At 38.6% G+C, this 14,153-nt stretch overlaps 1 protein-coding gene across 1 annotated transcript; it reads left to right on the top strand.

Moving 5' to 3' along the window:
* Positions 1-1,049: 1,049 nt before the first annotated feature.
* racgap1 (Rac GTPase activating protein 1) lies at positions 1,050-13,435 on the top strand. Its single transcript, XM_037773801.1, has 17 exons — positions 1,050-1,255; positions 1,676-1,781; positions 1,892-2,094; positions 2,196-2,341; positions 3,156-3,225; positions 3,314-3,367; positions 3,470-3,547; positions 3,771-3,888; positions 4,828-4,970; positions 5,212-5,376; positions 5,501-5,596; positions 7,912-8,110; positions 8,472-8,577; positions 8,976-9,108; positions 11,289-11,415; positions 11,523-11,622; positions 11,884-13,435. Exons 2-17 carry the CDS (start codon positions 1,697-1,699, stop codon positions 11,957-11,959), a joined length of 1,899 nt encoding a protein of 632 aa, XP_037629729.1. The 5' UTR covers positions 1,050-1,255; positions 1,676-1,696; the 3' UTR covers positions 11,960-13,435.
* Positions 13,436-14,153: the final 718 nt, after the last annotated feature.

Here is a 14,153-nt window from a genome sequence, read left to right on the forward strand (position 1 = left end):
CTGGATTTGGGGTGAAACCCTCCATGCATGGTGAGGAGCTTTCTTGTCTTGATATCTGTGGCTTCTATCTCCTCCTTTGGCCAGCTTATGATCCCAGCTGGGTAGTGCCGTTAGCTTCTTCAGCCTGTATGGATCATGTCGGGGCCCGGTGCAGTCCAGCTCTTTATCTTTGACACTCTTTCTTGGATGTCTGTCATTGAGATGGTTACTGGTTCTTGTTCTGGGAGGTTGCTGTGGTCAGTTCTCAGATCCATTAGCCAGTGGGCACCGGTGTTGTGTAATGCTTCTCTTTCCCATAGGCCTATGCCTTTCCAGTATTTTCCCATCTCAGCTCTTGGTGGGTCTGATAATGGAACTATATAGCCTATATATATATGTTGTATAGGCTATATATATATATATATATATATATATATATATAGTTCAAATTTATATATATATAAAAATTTGATATATATATATAGCCTATATACAGTATAAAAAAATGAGATATATTGGCATGCACGTTATTATCATTATTTTTGTTATTATTATTATTATTATTATTAATATAGACAAATGAACATAGTGGTGTTCAAATTATGAAAGCATCACTTTGGTCAAGTCATGTAGGCATAGGGATGGATTGACTAAATATGGTGCTAATTAAACAAAGGTTTTTGATGCAGGGCATTACCTCCCAGCCACAGCATACTAACATGTCAGCTAAACTAACTCCCTGTATTAGCTGACAACCTCTTGGTAACGTCAGTCGTTATTTTTCCACTTACATAATCAAAAGAAATAACCGCCTGTCGCCAGTACAGTCTATAGTCAGTATGGAGGATATTTTGAAAGTTGTGACCGGAAGTCTAACGTTTATTCTGTTAAATGCTTGATTTTTGGTTGTCTATTTGTTTGTTTCTTTGATTGTTAGCTAATTAATAACATTATGTTTGTATTATGTGGTAGCATTGTTGCGACGAGCGAGCAACCGTTACGGTGGTTTTATTTTGAAAAATCCGCACTCGGAAGTCATTTTCATCTTCTGCCCTGACGTCAGCGCAGTTGTCTTCGCTCATTGGCTAGCGGCGAAGTTTGAATTGCAACGCGCTCACTGTAGTCTGGGCTGCGGGAGGAAGAGGACAAAGATGTGGACAAAGATGTGGACAAAGGTCCAACAAGGTGGTCGCTAAAATAAGAAAAGGAACACTAACGGTGGGTTCAACATCACCGAAAGGGTTCTGGTGTCCAACATTTCCCCACTACCGAAACGGTAAGTAACTGTTTTGAGCTCATATTTGCTAACATTGGAGATAAAAACCAAAGTTAACGTTAGCAGATAACCGCCGTGTTATTCTTCAATAGTACCGGTACAGCTGGAGATGCTAACCTAGCTAACAGAAACAAGATGCTAAGCTAGCTAACGTTAGAACAGAAACTAAAGTTAGCTAATGAGGAGTAACAGAAGGCATTGTGGGTAATGTAACGTTACAACAAGGCTAATTGATATTTTGATCCATTCTTTTCGTTGCCATTAAGTGTGAGGAAACGTCACTTTTCCTCTTAACATTTGCCAGATATCTTAACTTCGCTGACGTTACATTGAAAAGCAGCCATACATTAGCCCAATCTATATGGAACCATAACCCCTGTTGTCCTATGAAGGAAATGTACTTCATGTATCTCTTTGCAGGGTCTTCAGTTCTAGGCCATCATGCAGACTGCTGTGCAGAGCCTCCAGAGCTTATATGATAAACTGAGGACACAAGTTGACCTTCTCAATGAGAACATTGAACCCAGTGAGTAGTTATGGTTCTTGGTTTTATCTTTACTATCTATCATTTGAGACACATGCCGTAGGTTCTTGTGTAGATGTGTGCCACAGTACTATGTGCATCCTCTTTACCAGACTTCATCCAGTTGGCACAAAATTTTGATGACTGCCGTCGCAAATGGCTGAGGGCAGAGCAGGAACTGGGCTCTTGCAAACAGGGGCTCACCAAAGCAGAGACGGAGAGGGGAGCCTTGGAGGTCAAACTGAAACATGCCCGCAACCAAGTCGACGTGGAGATCCGGCGCAGACAAAAGGCTGAGGCCGACTGTGAGAAGTTGGTATGTTGGATAGAAAGCAGACCCTTGTTTGTTGATATGTATTGTTAGTCACCTGGTTCAAGGAATCTTATCTGTGCTCTGCTTGCATTTCTATAATCCAGGACCGCCAAATTCAGTTAATCCGGGACCTCCTGACCAGTGAGGGATCCTCCAACAGCATCCAGCTGAGTGCAGAGCAGCGCTCAGCTCTTGCCTTCCTGAACACAAACTGCCAAGCAGCAGCAGCCAGCCTGAATGTCAGTCGAAGGTAATAAACCCTGTTACCTGTTGCTGGAGCTAATGATGCACCGATCCCACTTTTTCAGTCCCGATAGCGATACCTGGGCATTAGGTATCGGCCAATACCGAGTACTACCAGTGTTTTATCAATAAGCTGTATGCCTCACTGTATGGAAGTGACTGGGATCAATCTTTTATGTGAAAGGCAACATCAGGCTTGTCTGACACATTGCTTTTAAAGCTTTGTAATACAAAATATAACAAATAAATACATATATACAGTATACATTTACTGATCTGTATTAAAATAAACATTGGCAACTTGTTAAAACATCTTCAAAATTAATTGAAATTACAATTCAGGTGTAAACCTTTTTAATGCAATTGGTCAAAACTTAAACAGGAATTCAAATTCCAGTATATATTGTGTATATAGTATATAAACATTGAATTGAATTGAAGTGCATCCCTAGCTGGAGCCATATGGTGAAATATGGAGTACAGTGTTCCTAGTGATTCACCCTGTGGGGGGGTTTCATTTGCATGCGATAACTTCTGACACTTGAGACTCAGGTGCAATACAGAATTGTGTTCACGGGCTAGCTTTAAACTGGGGAACTAATTTTCTCCATTTATTGCCATCTCCATCTATTTAACACATGAATGCACCGTTCTGACCCACTTTCAAACTACTCTGAACTTTCAGAAGCACCCCCATTTAGATTCTTTAAAGATGAAATGGGAAATAAAACACTTTTTTCTGTGGAGGCAAGTGTAAATAAGCTGTGTGTGGGGAAATACTGCTCACTGGTTTAACACATATTTTCTGTTGCTCCTGATAGACTGACGACAATAGATGAGTCCGCCTCCATCTTGTCAGATATCAGCTACGACAAAACAGATGACTCTCTTGTAAGTACTTCCCTTTTCAGTCATCATGTAGAGTTAAATTAACATCACATACAGTAAAAATGATTCTGACGCGATTGATCTGTGACAGGATTGGGACTCCTCCACTGTGAGGACAGTGCGACTCAAGAAAAGAGAGAAAAGGGTATGATGAGTGCACATTTTCGCTATAAATGGTTGTGTTTGGATGAATAGCTTCATGTTCACTGGAGGTACAGATGTATCATGTCTGCTGTCTTGATTTCAGCGCTCCTCGAGAAATCATGTCGATGGTCCTCCAATTGCCTCCAAACGGTCTCGATCAACAGGCAGAACTTCAGAAAGGGTGGGGTTTTTGTTTTTTTGTTACTGAAATGAGTGGTGTATTACACATAACCATGATCAAGCTAAATTTAGACAACCAAGATTAAATGTTCAGTCAGCTTTGGCAAACAAGAAGTGGATGCTTTGTTGCAAGCCTGTAACCAGCTCTTAAAACATACTGTTGGGCCCTGACATAGTTTGGTTGTATGTGGTTATTCTGACTGTTTTGTATTAATTTGTGACAGGGAAATGAGACCCTCGTGACAAAGACCACAGTGACGGTCCCTGCAAATGGAGGACCTGTGGAGGCAGTTTCAACCATTGAGAGTGTTCCTTATTGGACTCGCAGCAGGAGAAAGACTGGTAGGATTTTTGTTATCATGCAGTATGTAAGCTTGGGCAGTACTGGGCCCCATTATTCATATGTGGCTTAACTAATCCGGGCTAATATTATGTCCACCAGTTTAAATGCAGAGCTGCAACAACAATTCATTGGTCAACGATTAAATTAATCACTATTTTGATATTCGATTTGAGTAATTTTTAAGAAAATAATAAGTAAAAAATCTCTGATTACAGCTTCTTAAATTAAAATATTTTCTGGTTTCTTTCCTCCTCTATGACAGTAGACTGAATATCTTTGAGTTGTGGACAAAACAAGACATTTGAGGACGTCAGCTTGGGCTTTGGGAAACACTGATCAACATTTTTCCCTTTTTTCTGACATTTAATAGACCAAACGACTAATCTATTATTCAAGAAAATAATCAACGGATTAATCGACAATGAAAATAATCGTTAGTTGCAGCCCTTTAAATTATCTTGTTAATTCTCATCCAGCTAACTTGACTCTTCAAACACAAGTTTAAAATGGATTTAAGGCCAAGTGCTTAGTTTATTTCCGGCTGTTACTGACAATTATATTTCACTTTTTTGTGGTCAAAATAGTGGGAAAATGTTGCCATCACTCTGCCTGAAATTATTTTGTTTGATACAATCCAATAAAAGCATGCTTTTATTTTGAAGTAAAGGCAAGATGATACATTAAGCCATTTCAGAAGAACTGACACATCTAGATTCATCATCCACCAAATCAGTTTACTAACACTGTTTTCATGATAAAAACAGAGCCCTGCTGTGATGCAGCCAAAATAAAATTATAATTTAATTAAAGGAGACTGTGCTCATCTGCCGATTTGTAATGTTCTCATTATTTTTATAAATGTCTTGAGTCTGAATTTGCAGCAGTGATTCGACAGTATATCTTTTCATGACCATATTTATTTTTTATCTCCTGCTCAGCTGCCATGGAGTGGGACTCTGAATCTGTCAAGTCTGACGATGTCTTCAAGCAGCCTGGCAACCCTGAAGGAGAGAGAAAAGCGGCCCCCAGCACTCCGCAGAAACACGGGGGTGTCCGTCTTCATGAGTTTGTCTCCAAAACTGTAAGAATGCAATTTAATCTGACTATAAAAGCACATTCTAGCACTTTTGGGATTTGAGGGCAATAACTAAATGATACAGTATTTGTTATCATCTGCTCTATAGACTTTGGTGTCCAAACAGAAACTTATTTATGCAGTGTATTTACTTGAGTTTATTTGCCAAAACAAAATATTATTTATTGGTTTAGCAGGCATATATGCATATATATAATATTTAAATCACATTGAATGTCTTTTATAGGTCATTAAGCCTGAATCATGCGTACCCTGTGGAAAGAGGATTAAGTTTGGCAAGATTTCCTTGAAATGCCGTGACTGCAGGGTGGTCTCGCACCCCGAGTGTCGCGAGCGTTGCCCTCTGCCATGCATCCCCAACCTGGGTGCGACACCGGTCAAAATCGGGGAGGTGTGTGAGAACATTTTTCATAACTGATTTCCTTCTTGATGTGCAGGTACATGCACAAGTTTATTTCCACTGTGAAATTTGATCACAGTGCTGACAGTTCACCCCATTTCTCATTTGTTTCCAGGGTGTGCTCGCAGACTACGTCCCCGACACATCGCCCATGATTCCTCCTCTAGTGGTCCACTGTGTCAGCGAGATCGAGCAAAGGGGCCTGCATGAAGTGAGTGCTGTTTTCCTGTCCTATGCAGACATGTCAAAGATTGTAAAGCCTCATGCCCCAGTAGTTATATTTAAGGTCTTTCCCTTAAAGGGACTCTATACAATATCCAGAGCATTAATATAGCAACAAACAACTATTTGCCATGTAAAGATATAGAAGAGTAATGTCTACCTGAGCAGAGATTGAAGTTGGTGTGCGTGCGCATGTTTGTGTGTGTGTGTGTGTGCGCGTGGCTAGCTCACGGCCACCGCTGTGCACTGGGCTCATACAGTAGTTACAGCTGATAACGCCGTCCCGACCGACAATGCCATCGAGTGCTGCAGGGATGACGTATTTATGTAGGTCAACCAGGAAGTTAGCATCGCCCTGGTTCCCTCCACTAACAGCCAATGGGATTATTCCATTGGATTTTGGATTATTGCCGAAAGTAAGCTCTATGGCAAACAAATGTTTGATACATAAACATTTTGTTCAGCAAGATAATCTTCACAAATGAACACCACTTTTATGATTTTTGAAGTGTGAATGCAATTGCCAGAAGTAAAAAGCTAACGTTAGGCTATAAACAAACTACACCACAGTCACGTGAACACAAGTATACACAACGAGGCTGTAAAGGCAGACTAGTTGGCATGATGACGTTTTGTAGTTTCATTTAGCCACTTGTTAGCAACCCCCTTTTTAAGACGTGTAAAAGCTTCCAAATTCACGATTGGGATATTTACTGACGTATTTTATATTGCAGAACAAAATGTTAAAAAACCCTTCAGCTTGTGTAAACCACAGACCTTAATTCAGGCATTTAATAAAAAAACAACAACATTGACTTCCAGACGAGGGAAGCGTAATTGATAAAATGCTAACTCATTTCCAGGTTTTAGGACTCATTCCTGTAGCACTCTATTGCTGGCTCAGCCGACACCATGTTGAGAGCCGTGCAGAGGCAATAGAACTGCTCCCAATCTCGCATTTAGTACCTTTAAGCTGTGACAGAGAACTGCAACTAAGATTTGACAATCTTTTCCTGGGGGATTAAATTTGTAATTGGGCTGTGAAAGGGCTCCAAATCGTTTGATCGCTTCATGACTGTCCTGCTGTTTTTTCTTTGTTTTGCTTCCGTTCCACTTTCTCAAAATTGATACCGTTCTCATCTCTGTGCGCTAGTTCAAGCTCAAATTTATTGTCATATACATGTAAAAATACATTCAATGCAATAAAATGCATCTGCTCCGGCTCTCTCATCCCTTAAAAATGATATATAATAAGTATAAATAAGAGGCGGCAACAACAATAATAATAAGAAATTCTACAATATATAATATGTATACTTTTTCTCAAACTGAGCTGCCTATGGATGCAAACTGACAATAAAGTTGTATCGTATCTTACAATAATACATTAATAAATAAATCACTGTGGGTTATTATAGTGCTTGTGCTTGTAGCGGTTTTCTTGAGGGAAGGAATGAGAACAGTCCATGTGCCGGGTGGCTGGTCTCCTCCATAATACTAGGGGCTTTCCCTCTGCAGTGGGAGATGTAAATGTACTAAATCTGTGGCAGAGATGTTCCTGTGATTTTTTTAAAGGCTGTTTTTGCTGTCCTCCTTAGTTGTTTGTGACTCACAAACAATCTCTGTGCGTTGAGTGTGAAGCTAGAACCGGGAGACAATTAGCTTAGCTTAGCATAACGACTGTAAGTGGGGGGAACCAGCTAGCCTGGCTCCGTTGAAAAGGCCTACCAGTTAGGGCTGGGCAATATATTCATTATCCTATCGATATTGTGATATGAGACTAGATATCGTCTAGATTTTGGATATCGTAATATGGCATAAGTGTTGTCTTTTCCTGGTTTTAAAGGCTGCATTACAGTAAAGTGATGTACAGTAACTCTCTGAGCTTACCAGACTGTTCTAGATGTTCTATTATTTGCCTTTACCCATTTAGTCATTATATCCACATTACTTATGATCATTTATCAAATATCTCATTGTCTAAATATTTTGTAAAAGCACAAATGGTCAACCCTACAAAATGGTCTTAATATTGATATCAAGGTATTTGGTCAAATGTTGTGGTATCTGATTTTCTCCATATCGTCGAGCCCTACTACCAGCACCTCTAAAGCTCAATAATTAACATGTATCGTGTTTGTTTAGTTTGTACACAAATGAAAACGGAAAGTTAACAAGTTCTGGTTTTATGGGCAGTTACGTGCTGGAACTATTTCATGGCGACCAGTGGCCCGGGCACACTTCATTTCTTAAATTCACTGAAGAAATGGTAAATGGTGAATAATTGTTTTTCTTCCCTCCTAGACTGGACTGTACCGTCTGTCCGGTTCTGATCGCACAGTGAAGGACCTGAAGGAAAAGTTTCTACGCAGCAAAACTGTCCCTGTACTCAGCAAGGTGGACGATATCAACGCCATCACTGGCCTCCTCAAGGACTTCCTGAGGAACCTCAAGGAGCCTCTTCTCACCTTCCGTCTCAACCGTACTTTCATGGAGGCAGCCGGTATGTGTGTGTGACTGGTCATAAAAGATGCTGATGCTGTTGGTTACTGTTTCTGATGTAGAGGGTTCCATAGGAAAAATAAAAACAACTTAACTTGAAATATCTTCAATTTTGCGTAACTTCTTAGTGGATGCCAGAAATGTCCCCAACGGACTCATTAAATGCAGGTTTCATAAGTGGTTCTGTTTTGTTTTTGTAATTTGTTTTGAGCAGTGATTGAAACCTCAGGCGAAGAGATTGATCTTTCAGTTTGTTAGCCTTTTTATTGTTGCTGGAGTCAGATGAATTTTCTTTCAAGATCCACACAACCTCCCATTTCTTGGTCTCTGCTGACAAAATTGCTTCCTTTGTTCCCCCGCAGAGGTTTCAGACGACGACAACAGCATAGCTCTGATGTACCAAACCATCGGTGACCTGCCACAGCCCAACAGAGACACACTGGCTTTCTTAGTTCTTCACCTTCAGAGGTTAGCACTAAATAATAATTGTAATATACCTAATTAGAGCTATGCTTATCCCAATGCAGCTGATAACTAAAGCATTCACTCTGCTTTGATGCCTTGTATATTCTGCTACAAACATAGTAGTGGGATTTGCAGATATTCACAGAAGCCTCTAGTCTCTTTGTAAACTGACCTTTTTATTTTATTTTGCTGTATCCTCTAAATTTAATTGTGTTGTTGAATTGCTTTAGGCAAAGATGTGCGTGCTACGAATTTAATAAAGACCTCAACTGTATCTATCTCATTATCTGATTTTACACAGGCACATTCTTCTGTTTATTTAACTTCAAATACACTTTAAGTGGTCTATATGTATTTCATATTGACCAAAGAAATATCTTTCTTTATCTAATATCTTTCAGAGTTGCTGACAGTCTGGACACTAGGATGGACATCAGTAACTTGGCTCGAGTGTTTGGTCCAACTATTGTGGGTCATGCAGTTCTCAACCCTGACCCTATGACAATCCTACAGGATACCAAACGACAACCCAAGGTAGACCTGAACCATTCTTCACCTTTATTCTATATCATGTGTCTTCAGTGGTTAGTGATGTAATGTCCCTATAGAGAACTTTGAAGGAACAGTGTGTAACATTTTCAGGGGATTATAATGTTTTCATTAGTTTCACCTGAAACTAAGAATCATGTTTTCGTTAGCTTAAAATGAGCCCTTCATATCTACACAGGGAGCGGGTCCTCTTCACAGAGTCCGCCATGTTGCTCCACCATGTTTCTTTTTATGGGATTTATACATTATTATAACATACTTATATTAAAAACACACAAAAAACAAAGCATTCAAATACTAATTTAGAGGTCGATTACCATGGCTATGGTCGAAGCTTCGAAGCATTCGGGTCAGCCCAAACTCCAAAACACTGTCCCTTTTTTTTAAAGTTGTGATTGTAACTGCAAGTGCGGGTCAGTACTACAGGATCCAGAATTCTGAGACAAACAATCGTTGAGCAGCTACTTTGTCAGAAATACAACAGAGGAGCAACTGGTGCATCTGTTCATAGTGTAGCCAAACAATCATGCATTGTTTTGATAAGGAGCTTTTTTCATCATGTCATGGTCAACCGCTATCTGATGTTAAGCTAAGTTAAAGGGAGTTCAATAAACAGCTCACTGTGGCTGCTTCTCCTTGTTCCATTGCACCGTGCAATATTTGTGTAACTGATCCACTGCCGAAAATGACCTCTTGTTCGCTTGTAGACGATTGCTGTCGGCCTTAACCTTGGTGACAAATACATTGCATCTCCCGTGACTGCTTCACAATACAACCCACTCTGTGTTTTGCCAGTTGAATGATTTTAATGTGAACTAACATGTAAACAGTGAGGCAGATATTAATAAGATAACATTAAAAACATTAACACTGGAGCACACACATACAGCGTTTCCTGTGAATCTTTTGTCCGTGTGAAGGCAATTTGACTGTAGTGCAGGAATGGTTGACTCTGCCACAAAACATAACCACTATATATATATATATATAACCACTGTGAATAAATTATTAAATGGCTACTGCTGAAAAAATGCCAACCACAAATACAATAAAAAATGAGGTTTATTTTCATGTAGCGCTACAATTAATGATTATTTTCATTGTCTATTAATTTGTCAATTATTTTCTCAATCGATTAGTTGTTTGGTCAATAAAATGTCGATCATGGTTTCCCAAAGCTCAGATGACGTCCTGAAATGTTTAGTGTTGTCTGCCACTCAAATATATTCAGCTTACTGTCATAGAGGAGTAAAGAACCCAGAAAATATTCACATTTAAGAAGCCGGAATAAGAGAATTTTTACCTTGTTTTTCTTAAAGGGGACCTATTATGCTTTTCCTCATTTTCTGTCATATATATAACGATACAATGTCAGATGTTCATATTAAACATGGGCAAATAAGAGTCAAATAATGTATTAAAATAAATAATATAAAGTATTTCCTGTGAGCAAAACCATCAGGCTTCAGACTGGCTTCTGACCAATATAAACACTCGTTTTGTTTCTAGTTTGGCTACAAGATTACGTCAGTGGGTGCCAGATTTTTTATATGGTCATTGCTCGGCAAAGCGTGCCCCCTTACCCTGCTAATTAGTGACACTGTTGAGTACATATTTGTCCATTGATTCATCCAAAATAACCTTTCAAACAGATAATTGGTAAAATCCTCAAAGACAATGAGAAAAATATGGTATTTATTATTATTCAATATTTATTTATAAATTACTCTAAGCGATTTATCAATTATCAAAATAGTTTGCGATTAATTTAATGGTTGACAACTAATGGATTAATCATTACAGCTCTAATTTCATGAAGCTTTAGGATTACAACTTTAACTTGTTTACTGTGCGACAAAACTCAAGTTTCAAAGTCTAGATGAGATTTTCTTTTTTTTTTTAAATATTAAAGAATTGTTTTTACACAAATTAAAACTAATTATTGTGATTAATATCGAGTATATTGAGACTTACAAACCACAACATACAGAGACCACCAAAAAGCTAAATACTTTATAATACTACAGTTCAGAACATCACCACAATACATATAGACTTTTTAGTCTTGCCCAGGGCATGGACACACATAAGCAGCTCAGCTCTGTTGGAAGAGGATGAGGCAACACACTGATCTTTTACATTCTTGCTAATCTCTTTCTGTTAAGGTTGTGGAGCGTCTGTTGGCTCTGCCAGTGGATTACTGGGGTCAGTTTACCATGGCAGAATGCGAGCCGCCAAACTTGGACCACCTGATCATCGAGAACGCAAACTGCTATGCCACCCCCGAGAGAAGTACGAGCTCACTACACTTTGTGTTTGTTTTTCCTGCAGTGTTTGTTAGAATCTGGGCGCTGTTGTTTGCTGGTTGATATTTCATTGTAATGTTTGTACTGTTGCAGTGAGCATGCTGGGACCTCTGACTACTCCAGAGCACCAGCTCAATAAAACGCCCTCGTCCAGCTCCTTGTCTCAGCGCATGAAGTCCACTCTGACACCCAGGTAAACCCCTCCACCCCCTAACACCGTTCTTATAATCAATGATCTCATGATTGCTTCTAGAATGACTGCCGTGTGCTGCTGATTCAAATGTTTAACTAAGCCATAAAAAAACGTTCAAATTTAGAGAAAAGCTGACTCATTTGGACATCTTTCATAGAAGTTAATCTACTGTAAAATATCTCATTATCCTTCATTGACTCTGTTTTATTGACTCTGACTCCTAATTCCATTAAATGTCATTATGTTCACTCTTTGTTGCAGATTTGGGAGCAAGAGCAAATCAGCGGTCGGATTTTCTCGCCAAGGAAAATTCTTTGCATCTCCACTCCTTAAATAATCCAAAGCAGCTACACTTAACCCTTTACCGATATTGCAATAACAACCAATATATATTTTTGTTCCGCATTTGTGCATAACAGATATTATAATACTGCTTTGATAACTGCTATAAACACCTCCAGTCTTGTAGTTTTCTTATAATCGTTTTAATATTTCCACTATTAAGAGTTGTATTTTGATGATTTTACGTGTTTGTAAAATGATACGTTTTTTTTAACCAAATAGGTTTTGCTATCTATGCACAATTGTGTGTATTTAGAGCTAATGCTTTTGCTAAATATTTAATACTGCAGCTTATTGTTGTACACCAGAAAGAAAAGTGGATCGGTGTCACGTTATAACGTTAAAAGTTTATTGATATAACAAGATGTTTTTCATGTTATTACGACATACAAACTTAACAATATACTATTTATCTTGTTATAACATGAAACTTTTCATGTTAAAACATGATAACTTGTTATAACAAAATGTTTCACGTTATAGCATGATCATCACTTATATTGTTATAATGTGAAATGTTTCACGTTATATAAGTTGTCAAGTTTTAGCATGAAAAGTTTCACATTATAATAAGATAAATAGTATATTGTTTCTTGTTATAATGTGATAAGTTTGTATGTTGTAATAACGTCAAAATATCTTGTTTTAACAAACTTTTCATGTTAGAGTTGCTTTTTTTTCTAGTGTGGCAGCACTACGCAGCCATAGTTTAACATTCTCCTTTCACCTCTTAACACACGGGAAGGTACTGTATATTACTCTTTTTGAGGAATGTGCTCGTAGGTGAAAATTTGTACTGTATATGCAGTTTTATTGTGACCTGTTTCTAAATTCAATCATTTCTCTTGACAGTTTTTCAACTCATGTGTTACTCAGAAGTTGAATAACTGATTTTTAGGCATTTCATTCTAGGTTATAACTGAATGTGTGACGGCTAGTAACCATATCTTGTACGCTTTTTTTGATGTTTGTATTTCATTTCTATTAAGTTTTGATTGTCTTCATCCTCCAGTGAATTGTGCTGTCAAATATGTTCATACTGTAACTACAAACAGTAGTTATAAGCCCTCAGGCGGATTTTCTCTGTCATCATCTGCGTGCCTGACTGGGTGTGAGGTTATTGTTAATTAGCATTAATCTCTTAAAAAAGGGGGGACAAAATTTGAATATGTTGGCTGCCATTTTGTTTAGCCCTGCCAGTGATCATCAGGAACATTGTTCACTGGTTTATGTCATGGGCTGTAATCTCTGCCAGATCATTTTGCTCCTCTAATGTTTATTGCTCTGCGTAATGTTTGTACTGTGGGAGGATGCTTATGGGCAATCCCATGCAAAAGGCAATTACTTTGTAAGATTAACCAGTTAAGTTGCTGTGGCATTATTTGATCAACTATTAGCACACATTTTGTACACAAGTACATGCTCTAAAAGTCATGTAACTTATAAAATACATTTCTAACCTTTACAAAAATGTCTTGTGTGTGCTTTCTTTTAAATGTTTTGTGCTGTTATGAACTTTTTGAATCCGATCGTTGGAGGATGTAGAGGGAGATTTTGTGATCCAGGTCAATGCATACTTCAAGTTACTTTAAGGAACTTTCCACCACCGCTTTGTGTTGTAAAGATCTGCAGCTGCTTTAGATTCATTTCATCTGGGCCGAATGAAATGATTGGATTGTCTACCTGCCTGTCTACCTATCTACCTACGTACACTCATTGAGCATCACCAGAGTCTTCCATAAGCTGCTAGTTTGACAGCTGTGAGTACTAACAATAGCCCTGTTCATTGTTTATGTTCATAATGATCATTTGGGGGGAGTGGCTTTGGAGGAAGACCCAAGGCCTGTACTACGAGGCAGGATTTGCGGTTAGCGAGATAACTTCAGGGTTTTCAGTCCCTTGGCGGTGGATCACCATGGTAACTTATGCTGAACAGCTAACCTGCTCCGGAGCAGGTTATGTTCCAGATAAGAGATCAACTCGTATAAAAGCACCTTGTACTGACCAATCAGCTCAGTGAGTAGATCATATGGTAATATTACACAAATATGAAGAAGTTACAGTCATAATCAGACTATAAACAACCCAGTTTAAATTGACAGATGCAGGAAGGACAGCTGGCTGTATGCTGTGGGTGTTTACCGCTTTGAATCATGTTTTTATAAATAATTATTTGACTTGCTCTTGGG

The sequence above is a fragment of the Sebastes umbrosus genome, chromosome 6, assembly GCF_015220745.1.
Source record: "Sebastes umbrosus isolate fSebUmb1 chromosome 6, fSebUmb1.pri, whole genome shotgun sequence".
Classification (NCBI taxonomy): Eukaryota; Metazoa; Chordata; class Actinopteri; order Perciformes; family Sebastidae; genus Sebastes; species Sebastes umbrosus.